We start from the raw sequence: 20,014 nt of genomic DNA on the forward strand, positions 1-20,014 counted from the left end.
GCTGTTCTTGTCCAGTGCCAAATGTTCTTGAAATAAATTTGTGAATCTGTCGAGTTTCCAGCCATTCTTGAGAAAAGGAGGTTGTTTGCGAACAAAAATATTTGTATTGCTTGTTAGTGTTCAAATCACCAACGAAAGCACTGGCAAGACAACCGGAAACAAGTTACGGATTCAAATATGTCATCAGCCGAGTCTTGTCATTGGTTCACTTGCTCTACATGAAAGCGTCTTTCGTTTTGTGATGACATTGTTGCCATCTTGTCATCGTCTCATCTCAGTCGTGGAAAAAAAAGAGCTTGCTGACGAACATATTTAGTCATAGTTTTCTTTAACGAAATTAACAGTTACCCAAGTGGCTTATTCAGTCTATTGAACGTATCCAATAGTGTTGAATTATGTTAACATTTTGCCATGTAGCGCAACTGAGATGAATAATTTAGCTGGAAGAGTAATGTACTGTAGGTGTTTGTATGTGTGAAAGATGATGTTGTCATGAAGCTTCACATCTTCATTTAAAGGGCTATGTTTAGGAGCTGAGACGGCTCCTAAACATAGTGTGTATAGTGTGCATCTTTTCTGTTTGGGAAATGTCAATGCCTTCAGGCAGCCCTGTGGCAGGTGGGAGCACATCGCTATCCAGTGTGCTCTGTATGTAAAGCAACACAACAGTATAACACTGTACACCCCCCAACTTGAACTCAAGCGGTATTTAGATCAGGTTTAAATTCACTGGTCACATGCTATGTCAAAATGCAAAGGCTGCTCGGTCATGAACGACAATTTGACACTTTCAACTGCTGACTATAGAAGAGCTATACAGTATTAGTGGCAAATGATGTACAGAGTGCAAATTATTAAAAGGTTATACAATATTTTAACATCTTCCTTGTACATTTATCCCATTTGGGTATACATATTAGAAGGCCCAGGTAGAACGATTTAATCACAGCAGAGCAGCTTTTTTGACAAGATAATCTTGTCTTTTGGCTGTCACAGGGTTTGAGTCTTCATTTGAAACGGGGGTAAATAGAACTGTTTGGCTGATCTGGGCGCTGGCTAGCTAGCCGCCTGGATCTGTATGCTCTCTGGAATGGGTCTGCTTCTCAGAATAGCCAATGGCAGATGCCTTCCTCCCCTCTGTGTTATTTGGAGCCCAAGGGCAATGGAATCCAACCTCCTGCAGTGTGCTGCGGTGTGGTCCTTACTTCGAGACAAGGGAGAGGGGCTTGAAGTTGGGAAGACGAAATCAGGCATCTTTCAATCATTGACTCGTGCTAGCAGACTGCATGTGCTTTAATAGGTTCATATGCATCAAGGTAACGTCATCGGATTACTATTTGTTTTAAGGTTAACTGAAAACATTAACATGGCACAGCAGCTGGTTAGATCAATCTATAAATTCAGCCTCTAAACCAGCAGAAACCCAAGTAAAACCAAATTCTCATGATTGCTTAAGAGAAAGGAGAAACTGACTTAATCAGTCTGATATTCTAGTTTTTCTGGGATTATCCTCTAAGACAGAATTTAAAACTTCCAAACAAATATATCCAAATTATATATAACAGTTCAACAGGAAGACCAAACTGAACAAGGGATCTCTCTTCAGCTTCATGCCAACTTCACTCCAGTGTGTTACAATATATTGCATCAGTAATGGAGTACAAAAAAAAAAAGAGTAAAAACTTCAAAGATTAATTAGTTTCTTGTCCTGTCAAACACAATATTCTGCATCTGTCCAGCCACAAACAGGAGAAAAATGGTTAAAACGCCTGAGTGATAGTATTGATGGAGCAGCATGATGCAGTCAAGGGAGCCTAAGTTTCTTTACAACACTTATCTACAGAGGCCGACATTAGTAAAGGCAGCTGCTCCTCCGGGGCAGCCGGCTTATCTACAGTGATACACGTATTGCTACTGAACAATGAAGAAGTCAGATAGAAACAGCAAAATTTGTACAGCACATAAAAGTTTTAAATATATTTTTTGTACATATACAGGAGACTCTGAGGAGGTTACTTTCAGGTTCTTGTTGACTTGTGCGGATTTAGTTTCCTGTGGTGATTGATGTTGTGGGCGTTTTTTTTTATATATAAGCACTAGAGGAAACTTTTTTTTCCCCATTGCCCATTATTCTGCAATTCATGTTGCTTGGGAAATTGTTTATCCAGCTAATATTCATTTCAGATTACCCAGCTTAATGATAATGTTTGGTACTGATAATGTTTTGTTATTTAATTTGAAAAGCAACCCAATGCTGATTGCCACTATAGGGACCCGAATAATTATAGCACATTGACAGCAAGATGCATTTTTGCAAAACTATTAAAAATATGAGACAAAACAGAAAAAGCAGCAAAGACATTGTGATTGTGATGCTACAATTAACTAAGTACAGTCATGACACTAAGTCAGCCGTTAGGAGAACTAAAAGTTTTGGAAAACAGTTGGTTTTGAAATATGAATAGTAAAGACGCCACAAAAAACACCACATGAGCCACTATAAGATCATCTGACCTCCTAGTAGCAACGACCGGAGCGGTATCATGTCACACTGTCACGTACTGGACAGGGACACACAACCCGAATCAACAGTGCACACCGACCACCTCGTTGTATCCAGGCATTCGTTCTCAGAAATAGACTGTAAACAAGACTAGGTCAAAACCTAGAATATGACTGGACCGGGTATGAAACGTTTGAAGATATGTGCTTGGATCTGTTTCTTTAAATGTAATATAAGATAGTAACTAAGAATTTCTTTTTATGAATGTAAAATTTGGCTAAAATAATGAACAAATTAATGACATATTGTTCATTGCTGGCAAAATTAGGACTGTTGAGTATTACTAACAAATCATGCTCTTTAAAATTTCCTTTCCTTGCCAAAGATCCAACTGAAAATCAGCCTGAAACATTATCACATGTATACACTGAATAAACACATATAATTACAAAAAGAGCATTTGCTTTCTATATTAGGAATATACGTGATAAGCAACGTGATGGGCAAATAATGCCAGTTGACAATGTATTAATTACTGTGCTATGCTCACGTTGGGAGACAGGAACACTATATTTCTCCATAAAATATTCATATTAATACAGAAGACCTTCACAGTTAAATAGCAGTTTTACAAGCAATATGTTGTTAAACCAATTTTCAAAAAAATAATGATTTGCCTCTGTACGTGATACTGACATTATTCCATAAATAACATTTTATGGAGGAGAAGAGTTGTGCTTATATAGAAGAGACATGTAAGAGCTTGCCTATGAAAGTTGGAGAGTTTGATAGGAAGTTTACTGACAGTATAAAAGCACATTCATAAAAAATTAAGACCGCCTACTTTTATAAACAGAAAGTTTGGGATAATATTCCACACACTCTCTGATTCTTTTAGACATCTTTTGATCTAGTTAATTTTGATAATATGGTTGAAGGAAAAGAACAAAATGTTAAGACCTCCCTCTATTAGAGACAGAAACATAACCTCCTTTTTTTTTACCTTGTGGGGCTTATTTTTCAAAATAAAGTTAAAAAGCCTGTCTAAACGAGGTTTAATGTTTGGTGACATCAAGGGAGGAGAAGACATTTGAGGCTCTTGTTTCTATATAATGGGCTGCTCAAGCGGCCCACAAACCGACCGGCCCACCAGGATTTCTCCCGTGCTCCCGATGGCCAGTCCAACTCTGCCCCGGGATGACGACAGACGTTGACTGGTCGGTCATCTCAGGAGTCAGTGGCTGGCTGCTAGCAGCTGAGATGACCGGCTGGCACCCGGCCAGCAGCTCCGCACATCTCCAAAAATTATGATTTCCAAATAGGTATTATTTGGATAAACTGACCACATATTGGGAATCTAAAAGGTTACTTTCTCACCTGAAAGAAAATATTACAACTTAATAAAGTGACATATTAACAGTCCTATGGCAAAATTTACAACAGCTTTTGGCCTGGCTCACAATTGCTGCCATTTGATGCAAAATACATTCTGGGATACTTGGCTGTCCCAAGCTTCGGCGGCCTTTGGCTGCGACGAACAGACACGTGGGTTTGTAGGGGTGGTCCTGCTGTTGCGGTCCAGCCAAAAACTGTTGATTCAACAGGTGATATGTGTCTTTTTTATGTCACTCTACATGTGTCATCATGATGACATTTTACATATTTAATCATAAAATTATGCAAGAAAACCTACTAATTAACTAATAATACTTTGCTTATAGTTCACACATTTGTTTTTAAGAGTTTAATTGTCATTCTACCGTCATTGAATAGTTGACAGTAGAGAACTGTGGGAAACACGAGGGAAGCAACAAATGAAAGGCATGCGACAAAGCTGCGCCTGAGACCCAAGGGCCATCAGGACAACTACAACTCACAATCCTAAACTGACAGACTAAAAAAAGCAACAAATTGAACATCCTCGTGGCCTACTCGTTGGTACAGCAACATTGACAGTTGCATTTCAGCCGTAGTAGTAGCAGCCTTTGTTACATGTCATATCCCTCTCTCTGCCCCTCTCTCTGCACTTTCAGCTGTAAATTAACAGCAAAAAAATGCCCAAAAATAATCTTTAAGAACAATGAAGGAAACGCATAAAGCAAGCAGAACGCGAAGCAGTAGTTGTGCGGCTCTAATGAATGGTATATCACAGGATGACAGGATATCCGAACTCACTGAAGAAAGTTGCAACACACCCGCAGCACCTGCTCAAACAGCAAATGCATCTTGCTGATATAGTTGTTGATACAGACATAGCTGCTATGGGCACGTCCAGATCACCTTACTCAACAGGCCTGCCGTGCAGGGCGTGGTGGGTGAGAAAAGCAATACCGCAACTAAAATGTCCTGCTGTTAATGTTCTATATCTTGATAGCTATCTACTGCAACAGCTGGATGCCCATTCTGGCTCCAGGAAATACAGTAGAGTCTCCTAGCCACCTTTTTAATTGAAATCTAAGCCCTGACTATTTTTATCGGTATAAGTTTGGGGCCGTAGATCTCACTGTAAGTTTCTCAAGATACAAGATAGATACAATGAACAACACTCCCTTATGGAAAGCTTGAAGGTCCCTGTCAATCGAACACTTAGAGAGAATCAGAGTTACCAGAGAAACAGACATTGATGGGAGAATGATAAAGAAGGCAATACGTTTTTTTCATAAAAAAGTATTTCAAGCAACAAGATGGAAAGTTGAAGCATAAAAAATGTATTTTGCTGTATCATTGGTTCCGTCTTAAGAGATAGTTTCAGGCGACTTAAGTTGTACCACACCGCAGAGACCCTGAGAAATCCTTGCTATGCCATTCACTGGAGACAGCTGCCACATGCACAGCAGAGTCCACGTGGCTTCAACTCTGCACCGAGCAACAACCCCATGAACTGGCCTTGTGGGACCTTTCATTTAGTTCATGCAGCAACACAGACTTTGTAAACAACCTGAAAGGCTCAAGATCAATTTCTTCACTCTAAAGCCTCCTATATTGCCTTTTTAAACAATGAAAGCAAATAATCAAAAAAAAGAAGAGTTCTTGAGCACAAACACAGATGCAGGAAAAGTGCGTAATCTTTGACAATATTTAAGACCCCCTCCGTGTGATGGTGCCAACGGCATCTCAAGGCTTTGCATATTCCAAACTGTGTCTTCTCCTGTGTTATTTCTCTCTCAACAGTCAAAACAAATTCCCTCCTGTTGGATACAGGGCTAATCTAACCAACCCTTCTGCTGTTATCGAGAGTACTATACTGTATGAAGAGTATGTTAAACTTGAGGACCAGGTCTGGAACCCATCAGGGCATATCAAATATAACTCAGTACATGAAAGAGTCAGGGTCCCAGATACTGTATTTTAGTACAAATCTTGGAAGAAAAGACAAAAAGTCTTTGATGCTAAATAAAAGGTATGACTGCAACATATAAAATTATGCGGTTTGTATGTAGAGACGGTAATTAGAGATGATATATAACATTTTGCGGTTAAAAGTGTAACACAACTCCTGCATGTGGATAGTAGTAATGCTGTGCATAGTCCCTCTAATTCTTAACATTGTAGATATACTTTCTGTATCTCACTCTTTGTTGCGAGGCAAGGTAGCACTGATTTAAAACAGATAAAGATCTGACTGGAGATTTTTAAAGCCTGTGGCTGCGTAAACTAAAGAAATCTCCTGCTGTGGTCCCTCTCAGCTTATCCTTTGAACTGACTTGTATAACTAATGCATAAACAGCCCTAATTAAGACTGAGTTACCATGATAGGACTTTTGTCTCAGAAAGCTCATCAACACAGCAGCTTGCTTTGATCTGAGAGAAAACACAAGACCGGAAAAAGGACAGCCAGCACTCGCCAGTCACTGTGACATCTAACCTTATTTCTATTTTAGTCTTTGCCCAATATTTCACAACCCTTTCTCCTCACTAAGCGTCTATCTCCAGATTTTTCTGACTCATTGGAGGGTGGTATTTTTAACCGCGTATCTTTCGTATCTCTAATGACATTACGAAAACAGTATCAGCAACACTGTAATTCAGATGCTAAATGTAGAAGTATAAAAACACTTATTATCCTTTTGCCAAGAAGTTCTAGGCTTCATATTTTAATTTGCTTGAATAGACCTGTAAGGATTTCAACCAAAAAGCCTGTTAAATTTTGCTTGGTTATAATAAGTATACAATTCTTACACAGGGTACCCATGAAATACTGACAAATACTGAACTTATGATAGAAAGATTAGATGAGTTTCTCCACACTAAGTAAAAAAACTGGGGTCTTTAAATGGAAACTGCAGTCCAAGTATAATATTGCATTTCCTCAGGTCTCATTGAATTATTCTGAATTTAGGAGCTAAATATCACGTCAGAGAGATATAAAGTATTGTCACCTGGAGTATAACACCACCAAAAATAATATATTTCCTGACTTGTATATTTTAATATACCAGAACTAAAATTTAGCTTAAATATTGACAATATGGATAGATTTACATGGAAAATTTCACATTTTGAAAAAAAAAAAAAAAAAAAGTTTTTTTAAGTCACCCACCACATAACTTACAAATTAGTTAACAGGACTATATGTTATTAAAAATAATAAAATTCTCACTTGCCAACATAAACAAATGCTTTATAAAATATATCTACAGAAACCTGATTAATTAAATTTAAGACAATTCATTATTTATTCATTTTCATTTATTTCAGTGTTAGATATGATATACTATGAAATAAACATCATTTTTATTATAATTGTTTGATTGTTTTTTGTATTAGACTGCCAGCGACAAGACATGGTGAAATTAAACAGTCATGCAGAGAGTTAATCTGACAACTAAATAAATGTCCGTCTTGACATAGGAGTCTTATTTCATTAAATTCCAAGTCACATTTAATATTATGCCTAATTAATTCAGCACCAGTGTCAAAGGAGACTTTTAATGCAAGTAGTGTTGCTTTTCCAGCCACTATCAGGCAGCCTAATTTACTGTCAAAGAAGAAGAAATTACTAACGTCATAATTTGAGGGGGCTGCTGTTTTTGTTAGTTGTTCAACCTTTAACTTGCTCTCAAATTGGAAAAAGGGCCAGTTGTTTCCACCAACGGCTTTGTGTCTGCTAATGCAAATATACCTCTTTGGTTAATAAAATTAAACCTCCAAGTAAACATTTGTCCAGAGGATCACGATTTTAAAGAAGGCATGAACAACTGAAATTAGTTCAACCATCCGTCATAAGTCAAACAATTGGACCTCCCTCACTGGCCGCGACGGATGATTCTGACAGATATAGGCTATTTATTTTATTTGTATACATGTTAATACATGCAGACGGTTGTATATGAATCCATAGTTAACTACATTTATTCATCTGCATATTTACAAAATGTATAAATATGCATATTTAAAATAGAAAAATGTTTTAATTACTCCATACACAGAAAATGCAGAATGTAATGTAAATGTAATTAATTACTTTGTGTGTGTGTGTGCCTGTGTATCCATATATATATATATATATATATATATATATATATATATATATATATATATATATATATAGATGGATATGAAAATTCACTCTTTGGTGTTGCATCACTTGGTTTAATGTGCGTTCTCCAACACCTTTTTCCAATATACAAATTCATAATTTAACTCAAAAGATTCTACTACCTATAGACCTTTATAGCATTTTAGATCATTTATGGACCCTTAAACTGTAAAATAGGAAACTATGTTGTAGAACCGTTTTTCGAAGGTAAGAGATTCAATTTTACAGTATGTGCTTTTATACTATACTTTTTGGATAGCGGGATACATATTATATATATACCCATAAATGTACATATACATATATATATATATCTCAATTAATGAATTTATATCTTCATCTCAATACTTCACCTAAAAATAGGCTCATTGGCGACGGCCTTTTTAAGGTTATATGTCGGTGTCCATCCTCTGCCATGGGTGGAGCCGTGGCAAGTGAACTTTGTACCTATGAGCGCATGGAAGCGATTGCATCTGACAAAAGGAATTGATAAATATAACTTCATCCAATATCCACCTTATTCATCTACAGACAGTACCAGTCAAAAGTTTGGACACATTCATTGACTTGAATGAGAATGTGTGTCCAAACCTTTGACTGGTACTGTATATCTTGTTAAACTCATCACTAACACAAAAATTCTGCCCTTTTGCTGCATGTTCTATAAAAAAATCTTGTGGGGGATGTAACATTAATCATAAGATCAAATTTAAATCTGCAGAACTAAAAAAGATCATTTTTCATTTGCCGTTTTGATAACAGTTACTCAAAGCAACAACAACAAGGTTGAAAGGGGATGAAAGTGTTGGATGACCTTTGACATTTTCAGGTTCTGTTGTTCAGTTCAACCTACGGCACACGATTGGTCTTAAACATACAGTACTCACCCGTCTGCGGCAGAAAGGCAAACCCTGAGCAATGATGTTGATACTAAATATCTTGAGTACTTTCTGAGGTGGTAATGGTTCAGGGACAACGCCTTTGGTATCAGCCAGGTCGAGTGCCTGGCTCTCCAATGGGACGGGCAAACTCTTCTCTTTCCCATTTGGCATCTTTTTACGAGCACCAGCAGACGAGAAACGGGGAATAGGGCAATGCCGCAGCATTGCAAAAACTGCCGTCTAACAGATCATATCCCAGAAGGAGCTCAGAAAGCAGGCCGACTAATGTCGTAAGCAGGTAACTTTTCTTAAATGAATGTAGTATCTTCCGTGGACATCACAACCATTGTGCAGACGGCTCACTACTGCGCTGGTTGAAGCTCTGCACCTATCTACTCAGAACTCAGCTCCCTGCTGACTGTCACCCTTTAAAATATCTCTGGGGTGTGAGGTCACTGTTGTGCCCAAGCCAGCGGAGCAGCTGCTTTCATAGCCCTGAAAAAGAGGATGGACAAACTCAGCCTCTCCCCCCTCAGACAGGCACTGGGGAATCTGCTCTCATGACCCCTTGGTGGTGGAATGTGTACCACCAGTCGTCCGACGCAGCACACGTGCCCAGGGAGCTTCCTCATTGTGGTCATTCTTTGACCCCCCTCTGGTCCTCCCAACTTAGTGGCCTACATCATCACTAAGCCTAGTTAACTATACTGCATGAAAACTGACAGCATACGGAAAAAACAACAGTTTACTGTATTCATATTTGAGTCACAGTTGTAGACAAAAGTGTGACACCAGGATTTGTTAACCATCTCTGACTCTTTCATGAACCAAGGTGTTCAGGAATGTCAATAACTCTGTCTATGTTAGCAAAGAGGCTGAAGATATTTCAGGAGACAATCACACAGTTACCAAATGTTAGTATGTGTGACACATGCTGTTAAAACAAGGATGCACTCGACCAACTATCAAAAGGGATATACTTTTATGTCTATCAAATGTGTTCACATGCAGCTACAAGAAGAGAAGAATCAGCAGGATGTCTGTCTTTTTCAATTAAACCTTACTACACAATGAGGCACTAATGTCAGAGTTGCAAAGGTTTGAAGGCTCATATGTGCAATAAGCAGTGCAACAGCAAAGAGTTGAAAAAAAAAAAGAAAATTAACATGCCAAAAAACAGCTATCCAATCAATGCTAAATATGCATAAATCTACAGATTGAGCGAGTGGCAAGAGACAACTTTCCCTGTGTGCATTTAAATGTCTGAACACATGGTAACAAAAAGATCTACTGGGCTTAACCTCTCTTCTATTCTCACATCCACCATTGTTTGAGGAGGATTACAGCGCCAGGACATCTATCAGAGTAGACTAAGGGCCCTGACACACCAGTTCCAAAAGCCACTGGACGCCATTGAGTGTTTGTGGCTGACCAACGCCCATAGTTTTAACAGTATGTTCAGCACAATTGGAGCAAGTTGGCGCCTTATCGGCAGCTGTTCAGCCAATTGAGCATGTTGAACTAACAGCAGAGGCAGTCAGTGAGAGAGAGAGCTGTCTGACTGGACAATCTGCCTTGCAAATCAGTGATTTCACCCATTTGGTGCTGTTTTTCCTTATTTTTCCTCTCCACAAGAACATTGCAGTACCAGTGGCGACTTTTTAATCACACTTATCTTCAATTGGTATTCCAAGCATTTAATGAGACTAAACAGATTCATAGTGGTGAAAAAAAATAGTTTATTCTGTTTGTCTTTCACTGATGACAGATCACAGACAACATGAGGCAACATTAGGCAACATGAGGCACATGAGGCGATGCAATTTGTTTGATCTGTTGGCCTTTGTTGGTGCTACTTTAGTTTAGCTTGGTGTGTCAGGGTCCCTATACACCTTTGTCCTCCATCTTTCAAATACACAAATGCAAATGGAAAATAAGTTAGAAAGTAGAGTATTTTCCTACAAGAAATAAATATATCTGACAACAGGCAGGATGTAATATCCTAGAGCGATGCATTTCTAATTTTATTTACCTGAATGATTGACTAATATTGTCATTTCATTTTCCCTAAGAGTTTGCAAACCGAACAAATCGTGACTGACAATAGTTCACATGCAGTGTGTAATAACCAATAGGGCACCTATGAAGGGCAGCTTGTTTTTGACATGTCCCAGGCCTTGTAGAGGTTACTTGAGCTTTCAGACTAATCTTAGGCCATCAAGCTATGTGACAGGCACACTGCTCCAGTCTGCTACAACATGATCAGCCCAAAGTAACTTGTTAAATACCAAACCGTGAAAGCATATTTAACCTTGGATCTTCTGCAATTCTCGTCCCCTATGATTGGTAGAATATTTCCATTAACCATTATCTATTATGCTATTTTTCATCAAATGATACAGGAACTAATGTGTTAAGGAATATGATTGTATTCCTGTTTACTTCCTGTGATCAACAAACCCACAGCCGAACCCAAAAGAGATTTCTTTGGTGGAAAAGGAGGATAGTTCTAACTTCTAACTTTTGTGCAGTAGAAAAGGAGCTAGTGTTATGTCTTCTCATGGATCTGTTTTGTGAGTATCTTAGGAGTTTTGAAGTATGAAGCTATAAAGGTAGACAGAAACTCACAGCCCCGCTGAGCTCCGCAGTAATCAAAGACTACCCAAAACATACAGTAGATGATCAATGCCAGTGATAAAACCGAAGACTAACTTTTTTATGATCACAAAGTTACTCTTGTACTATAGCCTATAACACGCTCATAAAGCACAGTAACAAAGCTATTACAGGGGAAATTATTTTGTCTGCTTTCTCTTAACACCGTGTCACAGTATTACTGCCTGGTCATTGAGGTTGCGATCACTGACAAGACATCCCAAGACTGCCCAAGAGTGCCAGAGATAAAGAATGTTTGGCTTCTAGTAACTCAGTTCACTTACAAATCACTCCCAGCCTTTCAGAGCAACTGAGATCATAGGGTATGGATGCAGACCCTTTAAAAAGGGGAGAGTGTAGTTCTTATGTGAACTGTTGAATGCTGCGGGCCAAACCTGCATGGAGCGCTTCTTGTTTCTGCTTATGATCAAAACATCTGAAAGAATCACCTCGTCTCCAAGTGAGAAAAAATTATATTAACATTCCTCAAGGATCATAATATTTAAAGAAAAAATACATTCAAATGGATGTGAAAAGTGCAAAGGAACTTGTGTTTGCAAACTGATATAAATTATCATACAAAGGAAAATTATTGTACCGGAATTATAGTAAATGTTTGTAGTCCAAACCACTGTTTAATCCGAGCCATAAAACAAGCTAATACTCACTAGTTTTTTTTTACTAGGAACAGTAATAAAATTTATCATTTTCATACAATTTTTGTTGGTTCAGTGCTGCCAGTTTCACTCATAATCCATCACTACAGCTCTGAAGAATGTGAAGTGACTCTAAGAAAGGAAAATCTTTTAAGAAACTCATTGAGATGAAATATCAGGAATAAAAGTCATAATAGCAAGTTATGATCAGCCTGTGAATGTAGGGAAGGGATAATATAGTTTAGTTGTCAGTTCCACGACTGTAATGAATGATTCAAAGGCAAACCATCGCCCGACACAAAAGGGAGGGTTGGTTTATTTCCTTCAAATAACCACTGCATAGATATGAAGTGGAAAATCAAGTCAGTTAAAAAGTTATTCTCTCATTCTCATCATCAGCCAGCAATGAAGCTACAACCTCGGCCAAACACCAGAGGCGTTACTAGATAAACCAAACACATGATCACATGTTCATTCACTTGCACACACTGCTGGTGTGTGCCCACGTGAGACAGGCAACATTACTACTGTAGGTAAAGCCTGCAGTTCAGTCAGGGCACAGATGCAACACCCACAACCTGTGGACCACAGATCACTACATGCACACTGATCAAGACCACTGCCTCCCCCTGGTGTCAAAGAACGAGACAACAATGCTGCAATGCAAAATCCCCAAACACAACAGCATGACGTTAGAGGCAGGTTTTAATGAACTATGTTCCATTTTTCTGTTGCAAACATATGACCCTAAAATTTGTGACTGTGGTCGTGATCTCATAAAAAATACAACCCATAAAGTTTCTTAAGAACTTCAAAATCTGCAATGACAATTAGACCTGTACAATACCATGAACACAATCACTCAATCTGCCAGGTATAATATGACTGTATTTCTATGGAAGGGCAAATCCTTTTGGTCCATGTTTCTTTGTCATTACCTTCTAAAGCAGGAACAGCTGCTGACAAAAACAAAACATGCTGAGCAGGCAAGAGTGATGGGAAAGCAGTTGTAACATCAGAACAACCATGTCTTTGACCACACATGCAGTTTCATCACTTATTTAGGGTGGGGGTTTGTAGTATTTTTTCAGCAAAACCTACCCATGGCATCTATTTAAAGTCTATTGTTACTATTTTTTGACACCAATTAGCACAACACTTGTGTTTAGACAAAAAGTTGGTTAAAAATTCTTATCTCAGCACCCAGACAGCATATATGAAAAGCAGCCAAAGTGTCTGCATCAAATTTGTAGTAGATGGTGGGAAGCCAGTGTGGGATCATGTCCTTGCTGCAACATAGACTCCTTCTGGTTATTCAGGGCACAAGCACATAGAGGAGGAGTGAACCTAGCGACCCTGTGTTAAACCAGTGAGAGCATATCTAAAGTAGCAACTATAAAACTATGTAGTTTCCAAGTCGTGATATCAGAATTGAAAGAAATAATAACGGTTTTCATTTTAGCCATAATTGTGTAGCTTTAACAGAGTGAGTGAAAAGAAGACTGAAACAAAGATTGTAGTGCTCACTTCAACAGGCCAGCGGAGGTGTATCAGTAAATAATGAGGGCTTCTGTGACCAAAAAAAAAAAAAAAATGTTGTCAATATATTGGTGGTGACTCAAACTAGTTGCTTTCATGCGTGAGAATGAGAACACTGGTCTTTTGTGGCTCATCTCTGCCTGTGTGACAAGGCCAGCGTGTGGGAGATGCCACCTAAAATAAGCAAGCTGCCTTTTCTTTGGAAAAAAACATTTGATTAGTGGCAATGAATGTAATGTGTATATGAAAAAGAGAGGAGCACCGCATGTACCTCAAATTGTCCCAAATATAGCACAATAAAAACATTTTGGTGGCAATTAAACCAAAACAGATCTTGAGGTTTAGTTCATATTCTTACAGTTTAGAGACATATTGCTCAATGCCATAAAGCTTAATGTTCTTGTTGCTGTAGCAGCAGAGTAGGAACACCAGGACGAAGAATGGCATTTCAACCTTGTATAAGTCATAGTGTCCCCAATGCCATTAACCCACGAGTACAGGAGTGAACACACGCCCTCTCTGTCTTTTCATATGTTTTCACCACTATTTATGAAATAAATTAGAAATACCAGCTCACGGTTGAATGCCTCCGTCGACCAATCAATAGCAGTTTACATCCATGTCTGTCCAGACTCATATAATATTTGTGCTGAAGACCTTGAAGGAATTTAATTAAAAAGGTGTTAAATGTATTTTTCTTGTATGTGTTCACATACTTGGCCAATAAAGCTGATTCTGACAGAACACAAAGTTGTTGCCACGACAGTAGATAATGCATCAGATTATCGATGTTGCTGCAAAGAAGCAACAAATTCTAAAACGCGGACGCACAAACATCTTCAACACGACAGTGCAGAAGATCTATACAATCACCACAGTTTCAATGTGGACACCCAAGATTAGTGTCACTCATTCAGTATCCGACCAAATGTGAAATATGATCCCAATCTCCCCTTCTGTTCCTGAGTTATGGCATTGATTAATGGCCAGAAACATTATGATGTCACAGTGAAGTTGACCGTTGACCTTTTGGATAAAAAATGTCATAACTTCATCCTATTAGACTTTTGTGTGAAACTTTGTCATAATCAGTGTACGAATTCTTGAGTTATGGGCAAAAACGAATTTTGTGAGGCCACAGCGACCTTGACCTTTGACCACTAAAATCTAATCAGTTCATCCTTGAGTCCGAGTGGACGTCTGTTCCTTCACAGGAATGGGACGGACAGACAACCCAAAAACACAATGGCTCTGGCCACAGCTGTCGACGGCGTGGAGGCATAAAGACCTTTTCGTCTGGGTGTTTGGAAAGATTTGGTCAACCTTGGAAATTTGATAAGACGTGACAAAAACAGGAGAAAGAACAACAACATCCGAGCAACTATAGTTGATACAAACAGAGTAGAGTTTTACTCCCGATTCAGTGATGCTCAGATGTAGATTTATGTAAACATGGCGTCACCTAACTACAGCCATTCCTGGTATAGCGCTTTACATATCAGAGACACACCTCACTATACTAATCCAAATAAATTAGTGCTTAATTCAGCCAGTGTCAATGTCAATGTAACACTCTGCCCTCATCCTGCCCTCCTGCTTTGCCTTATCATAGCTCTGCAGATCCATTTGCCACCAAAGGTCCCTGATGAGTCATTATGAGACATCTAATCCCTTAAGATCACAAAATGCTTTAGTCATTAGTCATGAGTGACATGTTAAAATCAATTCCAAGACAGCAGCGTAGTGTAGGGAGCCTAAAATGGGCATAAAATGTTGCCGTTTATTCTTAACACATATTTAAATAAACTATGACAGTTTAAAGTAACTTAATTAGATTTGAAGACAATGATTTGGTTTGAAAACAAATGTATAAATGATGTGTCTCTTCACTCTGCTGTGTCCTAACATCTTAGAATGAAAAGCTGTTAAAGTAAAACACATTTGATTTCTACACTTGGACAAAAGACAACATCAGAAAAATAGCAACACCTGCCACTTCTCATTGCATAGCATGAACGCCGAATTATGGGAACAGAGAACATTAAAACACAGTTCTTAAATCCTTCAACAGTTTAACAAATTGAAAGTAGCTTTAATGTTAGTTTTGAGCTCTTCTGCCATTTTGTCCGTCTCGTGAAGCTGAGCTGTATAGAACATTTAAATCAAAGTATTTACAGTAATATTAACAGATAAAGTAGCGATAACTGTACATTTTACAGCTTTTGGAGGTTTCAAATGAGTTTCAGGTTTAATCGTCGGTCTTTACATTGGCTAATTTCAAATTATTCATACTGTAATGTGGTTCCTCACATTTCTCCTTCACCACACTCTGTGGTGTTCTGAATATTTCAATAAATATTCAGATTTCTGAATGCATCAAATATTGTTTCTTATTTTTGAAATCTCTGAAAGAAGGGTAGCAGTGGGAGTAATTAGGTGTAAACCATTAGGTGTGGGGGCATTAACAATTGTCTGTCTAAACATGTTAACTCATTTTTCTGTGTTAACAACTTTTAACATTTACCTCAAACAACCTTAAACATTTTTTCCACACGCTAATATCAAATAACATGTCTTCCCAAGGACTAATGTATATGGCACAGTATATAGATATCAACACCTGCTACAGCCCAACCTCATGTTAACTCAACACCATATATTCTGTCATTCAACGTGTGAAAATATCATGTGGTGCATGCCCTTTAAGTACGTATGAGCATCTGCTTAAAATGTAAATCTTAATGAGGTTTTGATTCACCTCCAGAATATTTTTGCACATAAGCCTTTCAGGGGATGTTAATGCACAGCCTGCATATTGATTCATGAAGCTCTTGAAGAATTTAAAAGGTTAAATGATCAGTATAACCCCCCCCCCCCCCGAGTATCACCATGTTGGCGCAGGGCCAAATGACAAGAGTATCAAGTAAGAAGAGGAGGTGAGGCGTCTAATTCTGGTGACCTGAGCGTACAGCACCTGGAGCCCTGGAAACACAATCTGGCCTGATTGGGGGGGGGGGACATGCTAAGACATACATCGTAGCTGAAGATAATCATATTTAAAGTTCTTACAATGCTACATTCATCCTTTAACTTCAAACATTTACACATCTAGTTGTAGTTACACATCTAGTTCTTTGCGTTGGCACACTTCTGCCACACTACGCAGTGCATGTACATATCACCTAACCCCACATGGACCGGCACATTCTTCATCCAAACATGGGTATGGATACTTCACTATAACTCTGTTGCGCCCTTGTTTGACATATGCAATCTGCAGCTGTCAAATGCACATATCATGAAGGCTGCATGTGCTCCACTTGAACATTTACACTACCTTTAAATATCTAACTCAAAATGAAGGCGATCTACAGTACCTAGTGCTGCTAATTTAAAGTCCCCCTCCAGTCAAGAACGTGTTTTTCTTCCTGTTCCTCCGGTTGGATGTTTGAGCTTCACTGTGCAGAATGATTTATGTGCACTAGAAGGCTGTTTTCACATTCATCCGTTCAAAGTAGAAAGTTTCTGAGCTCAATTTGAATCCGAGTTTGAGACGTGCACCTACGAGCATTATTTATAACACCACAACAATTTTGAGGCCAATCGTGGTCCAATATGCAATTTACACAAGTGTGATGTGGAAACTTGAAGCCTCAAGGGCACATACATGGAGAATGGATTTTGCAGTGAAGTAAGAGACATCTTGTATCCCGCAGTCTAACTTTTGAAATAAAAAATATTTTCATATTCATAGATTCTGTATTTCCCAACGAGGGAGAAGAAGTACAGTACATGTAATTTTAAGGATTTTTTAGGGAGGTTATTTAACTTTTTTGTGGAAACACCTTATCAGACACAAATTATTAGTCTAAGCAGAGTATTTTTATACATCTTCAAACATGTCTTGAGGGGATCTTTAAGGTTTTAGTGAAAATGTAAACTGCAGATTATAATCACAGCAAATATTGATGTTTTCAATTTCAGGTTAATTTTTTTTTTTACTCCAACTCATCAAGATCTAATCGAACTTGTGTTTTTTAATATTCAGACATTTAACAAGGAGGGACTAATGGCTATTGGCGATATAATGGATCAAACACACAAAATTAATGTGATTATTGCTTTTGCATCTTACAATATATTAGAATACTGCACATTTTCAATGTTAGGTAATGAGTTTTTATATGACCACAGCCTGTCTGTCTGACACGAAAGTTGACAATCTTGATAGAAATGTGGTAAAAACCAAACAATGGTCCTAGATCACAGTGAGACTCATCTACTGACGACCAATTTGGAGCTTTGGCGACCAAATACAGCCTGAGGAAAAATTCTGATGGCGTCAGAAATTTTAAGACCAAATTCTCACAATGTGACTGCTGCTACAATCCACGTCTACAAACAAACCAATCACAATACAACACGAAAGGACACAGAATATGTTGGCCGGCGTCACATTTAATGAGTGCAGTTTTTTGAATAAAGGTATATGGATGACGCAGGCTGATGATGTTACAATTGTTACAATTTACGTTGTAGTGCTACGATTCACCATGCATTCATCGCACAATCTCACATGCCATTTCAAAGTTCTTTGCAGAAGATAGTGTACCTCTTGAAGCATTTTTGTTCTTAAAGCTGTTCTCCAACAAAACTCACAACTAAAAGAGAGAATTTGTAGCAATTGCCCTGAAGAATGAGAACAATTTACATCACTCTGTGAAATAGCTGAATCCAGGCTAATATGTACACTTTGTCTTTTAGATATTTCAACCTGTTTTACTGTTCTGCCCACTTAGTTTCAGTGTCTTCTTTATTGTTCCACCTCCCTATGTTTAGCTTTTATCCTTTACGTCATTACATATTCATTTTCTTCACTGGTTTGCATGATCACATCTGTTTTTACCTTCTATGCAGCAATTTCTAAACTATAGAAGTGTGCAAGTAGTCTAAAAAGTCTTGTGCTTTGGAAAAATGGAGGCATGGGTGAAATATAACAGAGCTGCAAAGTAACACTGGAGCAGAGATTCTGATAAATGGTTTTCTGAGGTTTCATTATCCTAAATTCTGTATTTCTCACTTGAACTGGCAGTGAATTTTGATATTCTCTTTCTGCACCACTCCTAATTCCAGTCATACAAGAGCCACAGCTGAACAAAATGTGTACATTCGACATCAAAGCCAGCTGGCCTCCTACAGTGACTAAGACCCTGACAAACCTATCTGACAGCTGTGTCCGATGATGAGAGGCACACTGGAGCAAATTCAGACTAACCGCTATATTTAGGACAATATAAGCAGGGGCAGAATCTGCATCAAAGCCTCCGACACATATAACATCGCTCTATATTGAGACCCCAGGTATGATATATAATCGGAGTACAATTATGTCAATTAGCACACAGAGGGACATGATCTCCAGCAGCAATAATGCAGCTTGCTTACTGTGCAGCTTCCTGCTGTCAGATGGGTATACTGGTCATCAGACCGAGCTACTGACAACAAATCTGACAGAGCCATTACTGTTTGCTGAGATGGGAGTAATAGATCTGCGGTCATCCATGTTATATCTGGTACATTAAGAAGCATCAGCACAATACTGTAAAATGCTGTACACTCTAAGTATTGGAAAATTACAGAAAATACAAAGTGTCCGCCTCTAATGTAATTTTGAAAAAAAAGAAAGAAAACCACAGTATGAACTGGACATATGTAGAAATTAAAACCAGGCAAATAGTGGATTAAACCTGCAGTGCGGAGCTTTTACATATAAATGAATGTCTGTTGCATTCAAGCCATTGCCAAACGAGTTCACACAATGCTCATTAAGCCTATCACCACCAGCTAAATCACCATATACAGAGTTTTTAAATCTCATGTCTGGGGTGACATTCTCACGCTGGCCGTTTGGCCGTTATTTGTGCAGCTCTTCTAGACTTTCCAAACGTTATCGGACCGAATGGATCAAATTCTGATAGAGAAACAAGTCATTTCGTGGGGGTTGTGTGACGCTCAGAACAATTTATCCACCGTTTTACAGCCACAACAGTAGGTTACGGCCAGTGGTGTACTGGCATACTGGGACAAATCCCGGTGAGCTGGTGGACCATCAGAAAAGTGGACAGTCAAGATATATTCGCTTTAAGCGGCCCTCTCTGCGTGCCCATCATTCGGGGTGCCCATGAGAGCATGCTGCATGCCTGTGGTCAGACAGCCAATTCAGACCAAATCAGGCGGCACG

At 38.6% G+C, this 20,014-nt stretch overlaps 1 protein-coding gene across 1 annotated transcript in view; it reads right to left on the reverse strand.

Moving 5' to 3' along the window:
- fbxw7 (F-box and WD repeat domain containing 7) overlaps positions 1–9,338 on the reverse strand; it is a 69,223-nt gene extending 59,885 nt beyond the window's left edge. The window contains exon 1 of the mRNA XM_044347249.1: positions 8,930–9,338. Within this exon, the coding sequence (XP_044203184.1) occupies positions 8,930–9,148 (219 nt within the window). The 5' untranslated portion in view covers positions 9,149–9,338. The remainder of the gene's footprint in view (positions 1–8,929) is intronic.
- Positions 9,339–20,014: the final 10,676 nt, after the last annotated feature.

Source organism: Thunnus albacares, chromosome 3 (assembly GCF_914725855.1).
Source record: "Thunnus albacares chromosome 3, fThuAlb1.1, whole genome shotgun sequence".
In the NCBI taxonomy this organism is placed as follows: Eukaryota; Metazoa; Chordata; class Actinopteri; order Scombriformes; family Scombridae; genus Thunnus; species Thunnus albacares.